This window comes from Phoenix dactylifera, unplaced genomic scaffold (assembly GCF_009389715.1).
Source record: "Phoenix dactylifera cultivar Barhee BC4 unplaced genomic scaffold, palm_55x_up_171113_PBpolish2nd_filt_p 001690F, whole genome shotgun sequence".
NCBI lineage: Eukaryota > Viridiplantae > Streptophyta > Magnoliopsida > Arecales > Arecaceae > Phoenix > Phoenix dactylifera.
Genome location: NW_024068989.1, coordinates 45,001 through 64,349, shown reverse-complemented (window position 1 = coordinate 64,349; position 19,349 = coordinate 45,001). Strand labels below are relative to the sequence as shown.

The following is a 19,349-nucleotide window of genomic DNA, read 5'->3' as shown; positions in this document are numbered from 1 at the left end:
TCCAATCTCCTCTGACTTGATCGTCGGAGGGCCCCCACTACCCCGGTGGTGGTGCGAGGCTTGCTTGCAGGTTTCCTGGTGGAAGGTGGAGCGTGATCAACACCAACCAAGGCAACTCAGGCGGAACCCCGTTCACACCGCAGTGCCAATCGTTCTCGGTTTGGACCACCAGCAACAATTACATTAAAAGAAAAAGGCAAAGAAATCTTGTGTACACTAAAAGACTTCAAAAGAATATTAAGTGAAACATTAACAAATGATAAATCATGTATATCTTCTTTGGTCTTCCGAATACTGTACCATACATAGACTTGAACACCCAGACTGCAGCAAAACAACCATCACTAACACTCAACTCACGATCAGTATATCTTCTCAGTATAGCGTAACGCGTTTCGAAGAGGTTTGGGATATACTAGTAAACAAATAACAAATTCATATGACTCAATTTTGTTAATTAGAGATAGATGACATTATATATGAATAAACTGGAGCTGGATGTTAATGTTGCGCAATATTTGCATGCTAAGTGAAATAGAAAAAAAATCGTAAGGCCAACAATGAAATATGGGATATATATGCATCAAAACGTATGGCAGACAAGAAGGTGCCACCACAGAGTCACAGTGATTGGACAAACATAAGGTAACAATATTTGTAGGGAATATAAAGTAACATTATTTTATACATAGCTTAACTGATGCTCGAGTGATGTGATCAGATTTTTGAAACTTCAAGTTACTGGAATTAATTTTATTTTTTAGCTACGTTTTTAGTCATCATTTTTTCTGTTTTAGCAGGTCTACTGGTTAGAACTTAGAACATCTAATATCAATATCAAGCACCATATCAATATGCTATGTGGCATGAAAAATAACCACGGCTCATGGGGCGTAGTTCAGAATTTCAAAATAAATTAGGGCTTTTAGTTAAGTGTTTTGACTTATTTACTATTTAGGAATCCGTAAATGATTAGGAAAAGAGACTGATAGAACATATGAAACGGGGGATTCATAGCCAGCTGTGGAGGAGATTTTTTACAGAAGTCAGCTTATATGAGATATTTTCTTTAAAAAGAGGACCACGGGGCTCCCTGTTTTCCTCTTTTCCTTTTGTTCTTACATTCTTCTCTTACTCTCTCCTCTCTTCTACTCTCTTCCAGTCTGGTTTCTATCTTTTATGTGCTCAAGCATCCCTGCAAAACAGCGGAATCTTGTTGTTTAACATATCTGGGGTCCAGGCTGACTAATAATAGCTGCTGATAGTAGACTTTGAAAATGCACAGAATTTAGATTTGCCTTCAAATCTGAATTTAAAATTCTAGCAGTTTATTGACTAGCAATCCCTCATAATCCTTGGGGTTACATCTTTAAAAGAGCAAATGTCTACCAAATTTACTGTGTGCATTCATGTGCAGAAAATATTAATAAGTGAGAAAACACCTATGGTGAAAGGCACATGTCATAGGGTCTTAAAAGATGATGATGTATGCCAGCATGGACGATCAGCCCTGATAGGCATGCATGAGAATACAAAAGGATAACAAGCCTAACACAGAATTCACTGGAGAATGCTCCCAAATTCTTTCAGATTTCTTTCAATCAAGAAGTCAACAATTCATGTAATGTCATATTAGTATATAACAATTAAAGGCAAAAAATAAAAACTAATACTACTAGCTTCATAAAGAAAAGGATTTACAATCAGCAAGATAATAGGAATTTTAAGAATTTTTCTTTTAACCAGGTCTATCACTCCATTTTTGAAAGCCAGTTCCAACATTTAAAATGTTCCCCCAATAAAATTTATATAAATTTTGCATATTTAGGACAAAAGAATGAAAACGACAAATGAAGCAATCAATAAAGCCAAAATATACCTTTAAATTATCATCTGGTAACTTGCATGGATTGGAAGATGACTGGCCAAAGTCCTCATCTAGATCCTCATCTTCATCATCCTGTATACGCTGGACATAATTTTGTGAACCCTGCAAAAGGTACTTCGTTATTAGCACCTCATGCACCAATCTTAATACAAAACTTTTTGAAAATAATAGATTACAGTGACAAAAAAAGCAATAAAAGGAATACTCAAATACTAACAGGAAAAGCAATTGATTTGATCAGTTCTTCATCTGCTTTATCAAACTCCTCTGCAATTTTTTGCTCCTGACAAAGCATAGAAAGTTCATGAGAAGACTTAAGAACAAAAAACATTGATTTATAAATGAACGTACAACAGTTGTTATATAAGCTACACCATCCACATCAAACACTAACCAAGAACACTGCATCAATTGTGAAAGATTTGCTACAAAAACCTCATTCTTTATCCAGAACCTAACAAAAATTTCACTGATATAAAGCAACATTAACAGGTAGCAGTCTTGATATGTAGAAAAAAATCTCTGAGTTGATCCTCAAATCTGACTTAAATACTTACAAGTTATGACGAGGCTTGTAGGTTAAGGTTAATAATACTTCTAGAGCCTGCCTTCAAATATCTTGCGTTTAAATTGTTTTCTCCTTTTTACCCATAATCTTCACCAATTTTATTTTTAAATTATTTTCTAAATTAATTATTGACGGCCGGTAAGTTGCATTCTCAAAAGAAGTTCACATACTTATCATGAATATATTTAAACCCTCAATATGGAAAATGATTGAAGAAAACTATATCCCTTTCCCACTTGGTCTACACTTTTTTTGGGGGGAAAACCCTTCTCACTCTTCTAACATACCTAATAAAGGTCTTACTATTATCACACTTTATTAGTAATGTATAATGAGTTATACACTTTCTGTATCTCCTCTTTATTTTTTTCCATTCTTAAGAAATTTTCAAATACGCATGCCATTCACATATGATAATCTTATCAAACCCAAACTCCCTAATTTGTGACTTTTATGTCTTTCTTCCCTTAAAATCTAAAACTCATTAAGATCAGCCCAAACTAATGCTACACCAAGGTCACTAGTCAAGTACCGGATACCTAAAAGCATTGTACACAAGTTGTCGAGATAGGTCACTGTAAAAACCTTCCTTCGGATATGATCTTGATGATATTTAGACAAAGCATGGTCTACCATACCACCCAGTACAATATGGCACATCCTGTACTTACAGGTGGAAACCGATACGAGACTCAAGTTCGGGTCGGTACAGATTTTGTACCACTCCATACCGACGCATATGAACTGTAATGAAACTTAATCATTTTAACAACATAACCATCCCTCCTCAAGCATATTCTAGAAGAAAGAGAAAACGTCGTATAGAGAATAAAGGCAATAGGGGCCATGCTCATGGTACTGATGTTAATGCTTCACTGAAATGACCGCATACTCAATCATTCTTTATGAATGAAAAGTTCACAAGGGGGAGTGAGAAAGGAAAGTAGCCAAAATCTTACCTTGTCGTAGGCTGAACGCCTTAGAGTCTCTAGCATCATATCGACACTCACAGTTGCATGTCTTGACTGGAGAACAGCAAAAAAGAATCTGTCAGCATGATAATAGTACAGAATCACGAACTATCCTGAACCCCTGGTCGTATTCATGTCACCAGTAACTTTAAAAGTCTACGGAAATTTGGGGATAGAGTCCAATTTATACCTTCATCGACCTCATTTCTTCTAGTGCTGCAAGTATGTCCATATCTCTCTTTGAATCCACCGCTCTGTTTTCCAGTGACTTCATCGCATCCCCCATCTCTTCAGCAGCACTTTTCTTCTTCTCTTTTTCTACTGCCTGATGAAAGCACAACATAAGATATTGGAATTGAAACAACAATTCTATTGCAAAAATATCAAAGATCAAGAATACCCCAGAACATGTACTAGTCAAACCCAGCAATATAACATGCTACGGAGCATTATGTAAATCACTCACTTCTTCCTCTTCCCGCCAAGGCTCAAAATTTCGGGATGCTCCGGATTCAACAACATAGTCCGAATTCTGAGGATCTGTTTTGAATGCAATTTCAGCTGAGCATCTGGTGCATTTGAAATAGAACCGAAAAATCTGAATTCCCAGATAAATCTGCAGGATGCCACCAAACATCAATCTCAGTTCCTCATCAAATGCGCAATAAAATTGAACTTTTCAACCAAACATTAACCAAATAAAGAATTCCTGAAATTTAACACCATCGATAATGTTAATCTGAAGATAATTTATGGCCTTCAGGTTACCTTGTTCCTCAAAATCTATGAAATTACAGTATCAGAGTATAGGCATTTCGACCCAGCTAAGATAAATCTCAAATTCCAGGTAAACTTTAAATATAATTTTACCCTTTCTACAGAATATCAAACAAACTTAAGGAATCTCATCAATCAAACAGATAAAATAATGCAAATACGATAGGGGACCATGAATAGATAACTTAAACTGCGTGGAAAACTCGGCGAAATCTAAACTTTCAATTAACAGGTTACAAGAAAAAAAAAAAAAAAGAAATCAACTGAAAAAGAATAGAAGGAAACGAACAACGATGGAACGAAGCTGCGGGAAAGAGATGAATCGATCAAGAACAAAAAGAAGAAGAAGAAGAGGAGGAAGGGAAACACATGAGAAGGGATAGAAGGGGATTACATCTCCGATGACATCTTCTTTGCGGGAATTGAACTTGGTGCCCTTGTAGATGTAGGTGCCAGGTGTTGCAGCGGATGCTCATGGGAAGCATCATACGAACCTTGATCTGTTGGTTCTTAGGCTGCCGCCGCCGTGGGATCTTCGCCGGATCAAAGTCCGGCGGGTAGTATTTGTTCAACACCTTGCGCTCTCCCATCCTCTCCTTCTCCCCCTCTCTCCCTCCGCCGGATCAACGCCGGAACCCTAATTCCAGGAATAGCTTTCGGGAAACCCACGAGTTTTGATCCGAGCAAGGCCGGGAAGGGAGGAAAGGTTGGGTTCTGGGTCGGTGGTTACTCTAGAGAGATTAGACAGCCGTGTAATCGGGTCGGATTTTTATAAATCAAATCCAATCCAATCCGACCCAGTCTTCGTAACCCGACTCCGAATCGGGACAAATATCGGATCTTCTTCGGTGCACTGCGGGTCGGTCAACGATGAGACTCCTCATTCAGCTATACGCTTAGAGTTCCCATTAGTAGCATCTGACACAGAGACGAACAAATACAATACAACGAGAACCGTATATGAAAGGATAGTTTTGTAACGACCATAGATACAGACACACCAATGAACCAACAAAAAAAAAAAAAAAAAACTATGCAGTGATAGTTTTATAATCCTAATAAGGATCTATTTAGAAAATCTAATAGAATTGAACGGAATTTCCTATAAGATCATAGATTATACAGCCTAGTTAAATAAAATCTATGTCAACACAATTCTTCTTTAGCCTAAATCCTATAGGGAAAAAAAAATCTCCATATATTTTTTTCTTATCTTGCAGTCTAATACACTCATTGATCGGATTTAGGCCAAAACTAGAATGGACTTTTAGAAAAAAAAACGGGCTGAGTAGACTAACATGTCCAATTTCTATAAAAGATCTAGCTTAATTCTACTGAATTTTCCAAACAAATCCTACAGGGAGTCAAAATATTTGCATGAAATCAAAATCCCAAACATTTGTATTATATAGTAATTTATAATATGCATGCGCAAAGCACATGACTTAGAAAGAAGACAAACACCAAAGAAAAATAAATTGCATTACGAGACTTTGTTTTTATTTTTTTTGTAAGATTTTTATTTTTTGGTAGAAGATGAGCCTTAAGTTTTGAAAAAAATAAAATAGCAGAATCCAAACTGGATCAAAGAGATCGAAAATAATAAGCCAATCACATATAAATATTAAATAATTATTCTAAAATAAATCTTATAAATAAATAATAGTTTCAAGAGCATGGGATCATCTAAAAGTCGGGTGTCTTTTAATAATATAGTCAAAATGTGAAATGTGAAAGACTCCTTACATGCTATAGTTTGAGGAATCTGGTCTGTGCAAGTATGTGCGAAATGCAAGCTAAATTAAGAACCTAGAATCAATTTGCCTATCCAGGCTTAGTTGGTTGGGAAATAAGAAAAATTGTTAAAGGGCGGATAATTTGGGAGTAATAGGTATTTTTTAAGACAAATTGGTTATATAGGACATTTGTCTAAGAGTTTTCCAATCTTCTTATCCCCACTTATATTTTGAAATAACCAAAAGCTCCAGTTTTTAAGCAATTAATATGTTGGGCAGCAGCGATACTTTTGCCTTGTTAACCAAAATAATAACCTCAGCATATTCAATTGCACTATATTACTATATATCATTTCATGGAGACATAAATGGACCAGGCAATTCTTCCATGGAATAGAAATGTTCCATAGGAACACAAAATGAGATCCATCTTTTTATCCTAAAATTATTTATACCTTTTGAGAATGGAAGATAATATTTAAAAAATTCCTAACCTTTTTTCAAACCAAGTATAGCTTATCAGAGCCTCTCTCTAGCCTAAGGTTTAAGCAACTTAGATTGCAAAAATGGTGCAAGTTTCAGTCTCAGGAGATAGGAGTTTTTTACAAGAATTGACATTTAGGGGTAACCAAAGGCGCAATATCAAATTATATGCCATGAACTAGACCTAGATGTTCCTGTGACAGCCTAGGCCTGCAACATGTGTCCCTGGAATTTCATAAGAAAAAATTCCACTTGGCGGCCAAAATCTAAGAAAACATGTAAGGCTTGAAACATGTGATGTTGCTATCATGGTTGCAGTCAACCAGAAGGCCACACTTTGATTAGCATTGATTACGCCCAAAAAATAACGCGGCTATCGCAGTATATATTGGGGTGTCGATTCCACAGGGAGAAGGTAGGAACACTAAAAGGAACTACAAAACTAAAAAGAAATATCAAAGCAGTAAAATGTGATGTGAATGTTTAAAAGTAAATTGACAATTAGATTGTAGTAGTGAAAAGATGTGACCAGAATTAATGGCAGCAAAGCATCGGGAATTCCTCACTTGAATCAGGTAATTCCATTCATATTTGATCCATTGGATAACTCAATTAGAGATCATAGCACCAGATTCTCTAATTGAAGGATATAGCATTACAATCAAAATATTTAGTGGTAATTCTAGAAAATCATTCTCCTCTTTTAAAACCAAGGATTGTTATCCTTTTATACTCAGATTCAAAGACAAAAATATACCCAATGGCAATATTTCAGCAAAAAATCACACTAACTGGATAAACAATCAAATCTAGATATAATCAAGCACCTCAATAATTCTATAGAAAAAGACATGGCTGAATCTATGAAAAGAATAGGATCAAGATTATTCCAACACAAGAAAGATCTATTGATGAGAAATGATAAACAAAAATTGTATCAACATGAGAATCTATTACATAGATCAAATATAAATGAAACTACCATCATCCAAGCGAGTTCATCCCTAGCTTCACCAAAGAATTAGCTCTCCATAAATTTTTGGCTCCTCTTGATGATTTCTTTGTAATGCAGCCTTTTTTCTCCTTAGAACGGCGTGCTCCCCAAGTATATATATGATTTTGGGGCTAAAAACCCTAGGAAACACAACTTAGACACGTTTGCATGTGTTTTTCCGACTTTACCCTCGAGCACCAACGTCAGCATGAGGTTCGGGAGACTCTCCAGATCGCATCTGATCTTCAAATTTTATGTTCTTATAGTCATTTGAAAGCTCTGGAAGTCTAGTTTCCAACAAAATTTGAATCATCTCAATTGGACTTCTGTAGCTCCCGAAATCATCAAAATACTATACAAAGGTCTGATCTGTCAGGGCCCAGGCTGGTGGTTTAGGGAAACCTAACTTTGCAACTTCATAACTTTCTTTTTGGAGCTCCAATTGACCTGATTCTTGATGCATATGAAACCTAAACATGTCTACTTCATCTCCACCAAGTTTCATTTCATTCGGACTGCAATGGGATATTCAATCTTCTTAACTCCATTCCTACAATAAAATCACCAAAATCAATTAAGACTTGGACACTTTGTGAAGTAAAGTTCAGATTAGAAAAATATCATAAAAATATCCAAATCATGCTTAAGTCTTAACAATTTAGCCTAAAGTGGTAGTGTTAAAAGGTACATTTTCATGCACCTATCACACCTCCCAACCAGCTTATTGCTAGTCCCTAGCAATTTAAGCGAAGAAAAAGAACGGACTATATCCAACCCAGTGTAGACAGCTTTTGCATGAGCTAAGCAATAATATTCAAGTATAACAAATAAAGTACTCGCAAGAGATCAACAATACTATCAAAATCAGTCCATCAAGAGCAACTCCCAGAATTCGTGTGTGTGTGTACTCTAAGCCGTAACCATCTTACCACCAACCCTGACACATACAACGTCGAGAACATTTCAAACAAAAGCTTCAACTCCATATCTCACAGGTATAATATTCAATAGTAGACTGGTGTAAGGGGTCTCTCTATGGAGTTGAGAAAAGGTGTTCACACAAATATATGAGAAGGCAAGTGTTCATGAACAAGCAACAAACAAGCATTGATCTTATGATAGGATCACCAACCATTGGGAACTCAACCATTCTTACCACAAACCCACTTAGGATCAAAAAGGTCAATAATAAAAGGTTGTAATGAGGCTAAAGTTAAGTAAAATAAAAATAATAAAAGGATGGATAAGAGAATTCAAAAGAACTTTCCAGTACATGCTAGAGGTCTTCACAAGATATAACATCAAGCACAACTTCCTCAAACCGCTTGTACCTTTTTTTTTTCTTTTTTTTTTTCACGCTAGTCATACCATTTGGTTATTTCATCAACAACTTCATACTAGCATTTTGAACCTGTGACAAGCAGTTTGGGAACCAATAGAATCATTTCATAATGGAGATTAGAGCCCGAGACATTTTCAAGGCCTGTGGTAATAGAAAGCTGAAGCTCCTGGTGGAGTTGATTTGTTTCTTTCTTTTCTTTTTCTTCTTCCTTTTTTTTTTTTTTTTTAACACAACCTTTGGTTGCAATTATGGAGTCCATTTCAGCAAACCTGACAGCACCAATGAGAAACCACCACAGTACATCCCCTTTCTTGTCTTCATTATTTGCGGACCAATTATTTATCATCCCTAGCATGTACTTGAAAGTAAAAGGTAGGAAAGATATAATAATTTAGGCTCAACTCCAATGTGGAGGGGGGGGTAAGGACATATGGGTTTACAAAGGAAAGGGTTCTTTTTTTTTTCGGCTCAAAATGGTTTCTAATGGATAAAACATGGGTTAGCTTGAAAGGCTCAAACGTTCATCCTAAATTGACCTTCATCATCTCCTAAGTATAATCAACCAACATACCACAAACTGTGCAATAAAAATTCCCAATAGAGCAACCAATTCAAAAAAATCAATGAACGCATGCCACAAGTCTCTGAACATGATGAACTCTCTCTCTCTCTCTCTAATACTCACCAATGCGTAAATACTTAAGTTTGAGAGTTCTCTAATTGTATGCATTGAACATCCATCAAACCACAAGGCTTAGATGCGTGCATAAAAAAAGAATTCAAAGGGTGTCTTAATAGTGTGACTAAGATAGAAAAATTGACTCCAGCAAAAATACTCTGTAATCATTTGTTTTTTTAAAAAGCAAATTCATGCAAAAACATATACACATGGGCTGCCCTCCCCCAACTAAAACATGACATTGTCCTCAATGTATGGAAATAAAAGCATAGAAAACAAAATAGGATAGAGGTCACCTGATTAGCGGAGCACAAATCCATGGTAAAAACAGGAAGCTGGCAAACCTGAAAATTAAACTAAGGAAACCAAACGAAATAAAACAAAACAAGCAAAAACAAAAACTGAAACAAAGACAAAATAAAGAAAAACAAAAAGAAACAAGGAAAAAGAGAAACGTACCTGCATGGGCATAGCATCACTGTTCGTAGACGGGGTCCATGAGAAGAATATCTTCCTCTACTGGAGCCTCTTTCTCAAGGACCGGCTTGAGTCTCTGGCCATTTACCTTAAACATCCGACCATCTCTAGGATCTTCTATCTCTACCGCTCCATTCTCAAATGTATGCTTTACCACAAAAGGACCAGTCCACCTAGATCGTAATTTACCAGGGTGTTTATGAAGCCTAGAATCATATAAGTATACTCGTTGATTAGGTGCAAATGTTTTTCTAAGAATATTTCTATCATGAAATGCCTTCATCTTAGCCTTGTAAATTTTAGAATTTTCATAAGCTTCATTTCGCAACTCTTCTAACTCGGTCATCTGGAACTTCCTAAGCTCACCGGCTTCAGGTAAATCAAAGTTAAAATTCTTAATAGCCCAATAGGCTCTATGTTCTAGCTCTACCGGTAGGTGGCAAGGTTTACCAAAAACAAGCCTATAAGGTGACATGCCTAGGGGGGTCTTGAAAGCTGTACGGTATGCCCAAAGTGCATCAGTTAATCGCAATGACCAATCCTTCCGGTCGGGGTTAACCGTTTTCTCTAAAATACGCTTAATCTCTCTATTAGCAAGCTCTACCTGCCCACTTGTTTGAGGATGGTAAGCTGTAGCAATCTTATGCACCACCCCATACTTCCTCATCAATGCTTCAAAGGAACGGTTACAAAAATGTGTACCCCGGTCACTAATGATAACACGTGGTGTACCAAAACGAGACAACACATTTTTCTTTAGAAATTTAATTACTGTCTTATTGTCATTGTTCCTACAAGTTGCAGCCTCTACCCATTTGGACACATAATCTACTGCAACAATAATATATAGATAACCAAAAGAAGGAGGAAACGGTCCCATAAAATCTATACCCCAGCAATCAAAAATTTCTATCACTAAAATTGGATTCAAAGGCATCATATTACGATGGGACAAAGCTCCTAATTTTTGACATTTCTCACAAGAACGACAATAAACATTTGTGTCTCGAAACAATGATGGCCAATAAAATCCACACTGCAAAATTTTTGCAGCGGTTTTCTTCATAGAGAAATGGCCTCCACAAGCTTGGGAATGACAGAATTCTAAGACACTTGCTATCTCATCATCTGGGACACATCTCCTCATAATTTGGTCAGGACAGTACTTAAAAAGATGTGGATCATCCCAATAAAAAGAACGTACCTCTGTTAAGAACTTCTGCTTATCCTGTGCATTCCAGTCTGATGGCATCTCACCTGTTACCAAATAATTGACAATATGTGCAAACCACGGCATGGAGGTGATAGAAAATAATTGTTCATCTGGAAAATCATCACGGATCGGTGGTGTATCTGTAGTATCCTCAAATATTAACCTTGAGAGGTGATCAGCCACCCCATTCTCTAAACCCTTCTTGTCCTTGATGGTTAGATTAAATTCCAGCAAAAGCAAGATCCACCTAATTAATCGCGCCTTAGCATCCTTCTTTGCGAGAAGGTACTTAAGGGCTGCATGATCTGTAAAAATTGTAATAGGCGAGCCAATCAAATAAGCACAGAATTTATCTAATGCAAATACTACAGCTAGTAGTTCTTTTTCAGTAGTAGAATAATTCATTTGAGCACTATTTAAAGTCCTACTAGCATAATAAATGACAAAGGGCTTTCCCTCTCTCCGTTGACCTAAGACAGCCCCTACTGCGTAGTCACTTGCATCACACATAATTTCAAAAGGTAAACTCCAATCTGGTGGCTGCATAATGGGAGCTGAAGTGAGCTTCCCAATAAGCGTTTGGAATGCCGCTTGGCACTCTTGTGTCCACTCAAATGGGGTATCCTTAACTAGAAGGTTACACAATGGTCTAGATATGGCAGAAAAATTCTGGATAAACCTCCTATAGAAACCAGCATGACCAAGGAATGATCTAACATCCTTCACAGTCTTAGGTGTGGGCAACTTAGAGATCAACTCAATTTTGGATTGATCAACCTCTATTCCCCTAGAGGAAACAATATGGCCCAAAACAATATCCGAAGGCACCATAAAATGGCATTTCTCCCAATTCAATACAAGGCCTTTTTCTTTGCAACGAGCTAGAACCCTTTTTAAATTAAACAAACATACATCAAAGGAGTCACCAAAAACAGTCAAGTCATCCATAAACACCTCCATGCAATTCTCAACCATATCACTAAAAATACTCATCATGCACCTTTGAAAGGTAGCTGGAGCATTACACAAACCAAATGGCATACGACGAAATGCATAAGTTCCAAAGGGACATGTAAAAGTGGTCTTATCTTGGTCCTCTAAAGCAATTTCAATTTGATAATAACCAGAATAACCATCTAAAAAACAATAAAAGGGATGACTAGCTACACGCTCTAAGATTTGGTCGATGAATGGAAGGGGAAAATGATCTTTGTGAGTGGCAGCATTTAACTTCCTATAATCAATGCACATGCGCCACCCGGTTGCTGCTTTGGTAGGGACTAATTCTCCTACATCATTCTTCACTACTGTGACACCTGACTTTTTAGGAACTACCTGCGTAGGACTAACCCACTTGCTATCGGCAATCGGATAAATAATACCCGCATCTAACAGTTTTAAGACTTCATTTTTCACAACTTCTTTCATGGTAGGGTTTAGCCTGCGTTGGGGGTCTCTACGAGGGTTAGCTCCCTCCTCCAAGTGAATCCTATGAGAACAAATTAAAGGGCTGATGCCTTTAATGTCGGCCATGGTCCAACCAAGTGCAGATTTATGCTCATTCAAAGTTGTAAGTAATATTTTACCTTGTGATGCACTTAAGTCAGAAGAAATTATTACAGGAAAGGTATCACCTGGACCAAGAAATGCATGTTTTAAACCCTTAGGCAGTGGCTTTAACTCGACTTTTGGGGCTTCAATGGTAGATGGCTTCGGTTGTTCTCGCATCAAGGGCAGCTCCTCAAATCTTGGTTGCCATGTCCTCGTCCCATAATCCTCTTGCATAAGTGTGTTTATCAGGTAAGTTTGGTGACACTCATCGTCCTCCTGTGGCTGTTTGCTTATGTGGAAGATATTGACCTCAAGGGTCATATGCCCAAAGGACAACTTCATCAATCCATTCATGCAATTAATAAGAGCATTAGCGGTGGCAAGAAAAGGTCTACCTAAAATAATGGGGATTTTTGATTCAGAAATAACAACAGAGTGTGTGTCTAGAATCAAGAAATCAACAGGATAGTAAAATTTATCAACTTGAATTAACACATCCTCAACTATCCCCCTTGGTATCTTTACTGACCGATCAGCTAACTGTAAGACCACAGAGGTGGGTTTGATCTCTCCTAATCCCAATTGCAAGTAAACAGAATAAGGCATGAGATTGACACTAGCTCCCAAATCAAGTAAAGCCTGTGCAAACTCATGATTCCCAATAATACAAGAAATTGTGGGGCATCCTGGGTCCTTATATTTTGGTGGGATTCTCTGTTCAATCAAAGCACTTACTTGTTCCGTTAGAAAAGCTGTTTTCTTAACATGGTGTTTTCTTTTTACAGTGCACAAATCTTTAAGGACCTTTGCATAAGTTGGAACCTGTTTTATCACATGTAACAAAGGAAGATTAATTTTCACTTGCCTTAGGTTCTCTAGGATCTCGCTACTATGGTCCATAACTCTTGAGGTAGACTTGAGAGCTTGAGGAAAGGGCACTCTAACTGGACTCTTCACTATCTCTTCCTCTCTTGGAACATCAACTACATCACTACTCAACTTCTCTTGTGTGTCCTTAGGCTTGGGAACCCTTTCTATAACCTTACCACTTCGAGTAGTTATGGAATTAACCTCCTTAAGATGTTGCCTATCAGGATTAGAAGTTTGTGCCATATGCTGACCTTGGGGATTGGGTTGAGCTTGCGATGGAAATTTTCCTCGCTCATTTACGGTTAAAGCACTAATCAACTTAGACACTTGACTCCTAATCTCTTTATTTTCCTCAACCACCTGAGTAATCATTGATTCAAACTTCTGGTTTGTCTTATTCTGAGCCTCAATAGAAGCATGTAGTGTGTCCTCTAAAGGATTCCTAGAAGATGGGGCATGGTATGGAGGTGTAGAATAAGCTCTAGGCAGCTGTGGTTGTGCAGGATGTTGCGGGTCAGATTTCCAACTAAAGTGAGGATGGTTCCTCCAACCAGGATTATAGGTATCTGAAAAGGGTGTAAAAGGCTTCTTGTACATACCTAGGGCATTACAATGTTCCTCATACACACCCCTCATTTCAGCAAATGTGGGACAATCCTGAGCTAGGTGATCTACTCCACCACATACAAAACAGGGTCCATGGGACTCAACACGAGAAACAGTATGTGTAACCTTTGTATCCTTTGTTTTTAAGGCCTCTAACTCCCTAGTCAGAATTTCTATCCGGGCCTTGAGATTATCCTCCTCTCTAAGATGGTAAATTCCTCCACTAGAAGGAGTAGCTGTAGGTCGTGACCTACTAGTACTATCAGTCGCACTAGGTCCTGTCCAAGTATGAGCTTTCTCAGCTAGATCATTCAGGTACTCTATGGCCTCATCCGGATCTTTCTGCAAGAACTCACCATTACACATCATCTCTACAAATTGGCGCTCTCTAGGTGTAAGTCCCTCATAAAAGTAACTAACTAAACGCCAACTCTCATAGCCGTGATGAGGACACAAGTTCAACAAATTTTTAAACCTCTCCCACACCTGATACAAAGTCTCACTATCCTTTTGTGCAAAGGTTGAAATCTGTTTCTTCAAACCACTGGTCTTATGGTGGGGGAAGTATTTGTTAAAGAAAACCTGTGTCATCTCATCCCAAGATCCTATTGACCGCGGTCTCAGTGAATACAACCAACTTTTCGCTCTATCTTTCAGAGAAAATGGAAAAAACTTAAGTCTAACTGCATCTATTGTACCGGGTTGACTATGAAAAGTCGCCACTACCTCCTCAAACTCTCTAATGTGCACGTAAGGATTTTCATTCTCTAAGCCATGAAAGGTAGGAAGTAACTGTATCATTCCTGGTTTAAAATCCTGTTGTGGGACATTGGGTGGAAACATAATGCATGATGGTGTGGCTGTGCGTGTAGGATGGAGATAGTCCTGGAGAGTCCTAATGGGCTGATCTTCGTGATTGCTCATGGTGTTAGAATTAGATGGCGTATCGGGCAAATTCACAGGAAAAGTGTCAGGTTCTAATTCCGGTCTTCTTGCAAATCTACCTAACTCGTCTCTATGCCTACGCATGCAACACAAAATATATGTATATTATTTTTATTTTTTTTTCATTTTTTTTTTGCACAATCAAATCAAAACTATGAATGAAATAAACTGAAGACAAAAAGCAAGAGAGAAAAAAAAAAAGAAGAAGGAACGAGGTTACCGCTTTGACGAATTAATTCAGCAAACCTATTCCTTGAAGCGCTTCTTGTACCGTTCTCCCCGGCAACGGCGCCAAAATTTGATTACGCCCAAAAAATAACGCGGCTATCGTAGTATATATTGGGGTGTCGATTCCACAGGGAGAAGGTAGGAACACTAAAAGGAACTACAAAACTAAAAAGAAATATCAAAGCAGTAAAATGTGATGTGAATGTTTAAAAGTAAATTGACAATTAGATTGTAGTAGTGAAAAGATGTGACCAGAATTAATGGCAGCAAAGCATCGGGAATTCCTCACTTGAATCAGGTAATTCCATTCATATTTGATCCATTGGATAACTCAATTAGAGATCATAGCACCAGATTCTCTAATTGGAGGATATAGCATTACAATCAAAATATTTAGTGGTAATTCTAGAAAATCATTCTTCTTTTTTTAAAACCAAGGATTGTTATCCTTTTAGACTCAGATTCAAAGACAAAAATATACCCAATGGCAATATTTCAGCAAAAAATCACACTAACTGGATAAACAATCAAATCTAGATATAATCAAGCACCTCAACAATTCTATAGAAAAAGACATGGCTGAATCTATGAAAAGAATAGGATCAAGATTATTCCAACACAAGAAAGATCTATTGATGAGAAATGATAAACAAAAATTGTATCAACATGAGAATCTATTACATAGATCAAATATAAATGAAACTACCATCATCCAAGCGAGTTCATCCCTAGCTTCACCAAAGAATTAGCTCTCCATAAATTTTTGGCTCCTCTTGATGATTTCTTTGTAATGCAGCCTTTTTTCTCCTTAGAACGGCGTGCTCCCCAAGTATATATATGATTTTGGGGCTAAAAACCCTAGGAAACACAACTTAGACACGTTTGCATGTGTTTTTCCGACTTTACCCTCGAGCACCAACGTCAGCATGAGGTTCGGGAGACTCTCCAGATCGCATCTGATCTTCAAATTTTATGTTCTTATAGTCATTTGAAAGCTCTGGAAGTCTAGTTTCCAACAAAATTTGAATCATCTCAATTGAACTTCTGTAGCTCCCGAAATCATCAAAATACTACACAAAGGTCTGATCTGTCAGGGCCCAGGCTGGTGGTTTAGGGAAACCTAACTTTGCAACTTCATAACTTTCTCTTTGGAGCTCCAATTGACCTGATTCTTAATGCATATGAAACCTAAACATGTCTACTTCATCTCCACCAAGTTTCATTTCATTCGGACTGCAATGGGATATTCAATCTTCTTAACTCCATTCCTACAATAAAATCACCAAAATCAATTAAGACTTGGACACTTTGTGAAGTAAAGTTCAGATTAGAAAAATATCATAAAAATATCCAAATCATGCTTAAGTCTTAACAATTTAGCCTAAAGTGGTAGTGTTAAAAGGTACATTTTCATGCACCTATCAAGCATCAACTAGTAATACAGTCAAATATTAATAGTTAACTGTAGTTGTAATCTCTTGCAACCAGAGAGGCCTATATATATGCGTCCATCAGCCTAATCTATTTCTTTGTGCCAACGTATCTTGGTTGTACTGGATTCTAACTAAAAAGGAGACTCATCAAGCTCAAGGAGAAGTTCTTCCAACATAGTGGCAGTCTTCGCTGTAATGTCGTATCTATCTATCTCTCCCTCTTTTTTTTTTTTTTTTTTTTGCTAGAGCGGGTGATTCATACATCGTCATATCTCTTCATTAGGTGGTGGCGGTCATGATGATTCCATTACGAGGATATTTACCTCTGAAGAGCACCATAGAGAACAACCAACAACTACGACGAGGATTGCATTATTGGTCTGAGAGGCTTCGGAACGGTGTACAAAGAAAGGGACCTTGTCAGACCAAAGAGCTGTTGTGATTAAGAGATCCAAGATTGCAACCAAGGGTGAAATCAAGCAGTTCATAATTAAATGAAGTCGTTCTCCTCTCCACCATCAACCATAAGAATATGGTGAAGCTGTTGGGGTATTGCCTAGAGACCCAAGTGCCCTTGTTGGTGTTTCAATTCATGTCGAATGGAACCCTCTCTCACCTCATCCATGGCGAAGGCTGTCGAGGCTCGTTATCCTTAGAAAATCGAGCGAGGATCGCTGCAGAAGCTGCTAAAGTACTGGCCTATCTTCTCTCATCGGCCTCCACTCCAATCATCCATAGAGATGTGAAGTCCGCCATCATACTCTCGGACGACATCTATATAGCTAAAGTTCCAGATTTTGGTACTTCAAGGTTGGCTCCATACGATTGAAACTGTCTTAATTACTTCCCTGGTGAGAAGAACATTTGGGTACTCGTACCTACTTGCAAAAATATAATATAAAGATAATATACATTGTTTTTTAACTTCAGACTAACAAAAGATTCAATGCCTTAATGCACAACATCATGTGACTGAATATGTGGAAATTTTGACGATAAAACATTGCAAGAGTGAAAGGAAAACACTGCAAATTTACTGATTATGAGGAAAATTTGACTATAAAGCATTGCATGAGCGAAGGAAAAACACTATAAATTTACTTGCATGTGCAGCATTGCATACTTGCATCTTAATTTTTCTGGTAATATCCAATATTGGTAATCTCTCTAGGGATAAGCTAATACTAGAAGAAAGATAAAATAATATCTTTCAACCAAGATTTACCTTCTCGGTACTGCACTCCGTACCGGTGCACACTACCATAGTGTTGGTACGATATAGTACAGAGTTCTCGGTACGCCACCCGTATCGAGTATGGGCACTGAACCGGTATAGTATAGTATGTTCTTTACCATCCAGTTCGGGCCAGTGCGACGTACCTTGTTTTCAACTCAATAATTACAAGAGCCGGAACCAATTTATTTTTTCCCCTTTGGTCTTTAATTTTTTTTTTGGCAAAAAAAAGATAAGGGAATAAGACAGGAAATAAGGAATAATAGGGCCTTTGGATCTCACCCTCGAACAGCTTGTTTTCATGCAGATACACTAGTAAAGGACGCCCTATAGTACAAACTACGAAAGCACATTTCTATGAAAATAATATCGAATGCCTCCAAGATCCCATAGGCTAGAGTTGAAACATACTTGAGCAGGTAGGTGAAACTTCTCTAATGGTATTCTTTCAAGGAAATTCCTTATTTACAGCATCTATTCACACAAAAAGAAGCAATCAGTCCTTGATGGATGAGACGGGAGCACTTCTTTATAAAGGGATCTATAATTTTGGGCAAGATTAGGGAGACAAATAGAGATGGGGGATTAGGGATGTTGAATGCGAGAGAGAGAGAGAGAGAGAGAGAGAGAGAGAGAGAGAGAGAGAGATGCATAGCTAAGCAACAACTATGATTAATCATATTTTTAGTAAAAAAATGCACCATCACAATCCCCTTATTTAAGAGAAATTATTAAATCCATGTAAAATGAAGGCCAGACTCTTAATGGAAAATTATATAGAGGACATTTTAGTCAATTACATGGGTGCAAAGAAAGCGAAGTATGACCAAACCCTCCAAATATTTACATTTAGGAATGCTAGATATTTTACACATTTCATTCTATTTTCACCAAATTTTGGACCTTCAATGTCAAGTTCATTCTTATTTGATGATTTAAGATGCCACCTTTTGTAAGTAACTTACATTTGAGACCTTGTTAACCAGCAAGAAACTCATCAACAACTAGGGCAAAGATAACAAGTAAGGGTATTACCCTCTAGAAAGTTATATTAAGTGGTGAAATTGTTAACATATAAGTGTGCTAATCAATTATTAATATATGCCCCAATTCCACTTGTACTGGCGTTTTGCCGTATTTTGTGACGGTTGCAATTAAGCAATATTTTTATATGGTGACAATCTAGACAATCCTTTCACTTTTTCTAGTTTGGCTGGAATATAAGGGGATGAGCTTTGCGCCATCTACTATTTATCAAGTTGCCCTATAAAATATAGTATTTTGACAATTCTGCCAAATTATTTATTGTAAGTTACTATAAAATATATTGAATAGAATTATTTTTTTTCATTTT

General features: G+C 37.4%; 1 protein-coding gene, 1 non-coding gene and 1 pseudogene across 2 annotated transcripts; 1 reads left to right on the top strand and 2 right to left on the bottom strand.

Annotated features, from left to right (window-relative positions):
• Nucleotides 1-797: 797 nt before the first annotated feature.
• On the bottom strand, nucleotides 798-4,905 carry LOC120103840 (annotated as a pseudogene).
• Nucleotides 4,906-9,830: 4,925 nt separating this feature from the next.
• LOC120108978 lies at nucleotides 9,831-14,610 on the bottom strand. The gene is made up of 2 exons (XM_039122720.1): nucleotides 12,387-14,610; nucleotides 9,831-11,915 (listed from the first exon to the last, which is right to left on the bottom strand). The coding sequence occupies exons 1-2, from the start codon at nucleotides 14,522-14,524 to the stop codon at nucleotides 9,914-9,916; spliced, it is 4,140 nt and encodes a 1,379-aa protein (XP_038978648.1). The 5' UTR covers nucleotides 14,525-14,610; the 3' UTR covers nucleotides 9,831-9,913.
• LOC120108979 lies at nucleotides 14,592-14,699 on the top strand. The gene has a single exon (XR_005510066.1). It is a non-coding gene; the product is annotated as a small nucleolar RNA R71 (small nucleolar RNA).
• Nucleotides 14,700-19,349: the final 4,650 nt, after the last annotated feature.

Coding starts and splice junctions, on each gene's coding strand:
- LOC120108978 (XM_039122720.1), bottom strand. CDS start 14,524: ATGATGTGTAATGGTGAGTTCTTGCAGAAAGATCCGGATGAGGCCATA. Junction 11,916..12,386: donor CCTACCAAAGCAGCAACCGG/GTGGCGCATGTG, acceptor TGTTTCCTCTAG/GGGAATAGAGGTTGATCAAT.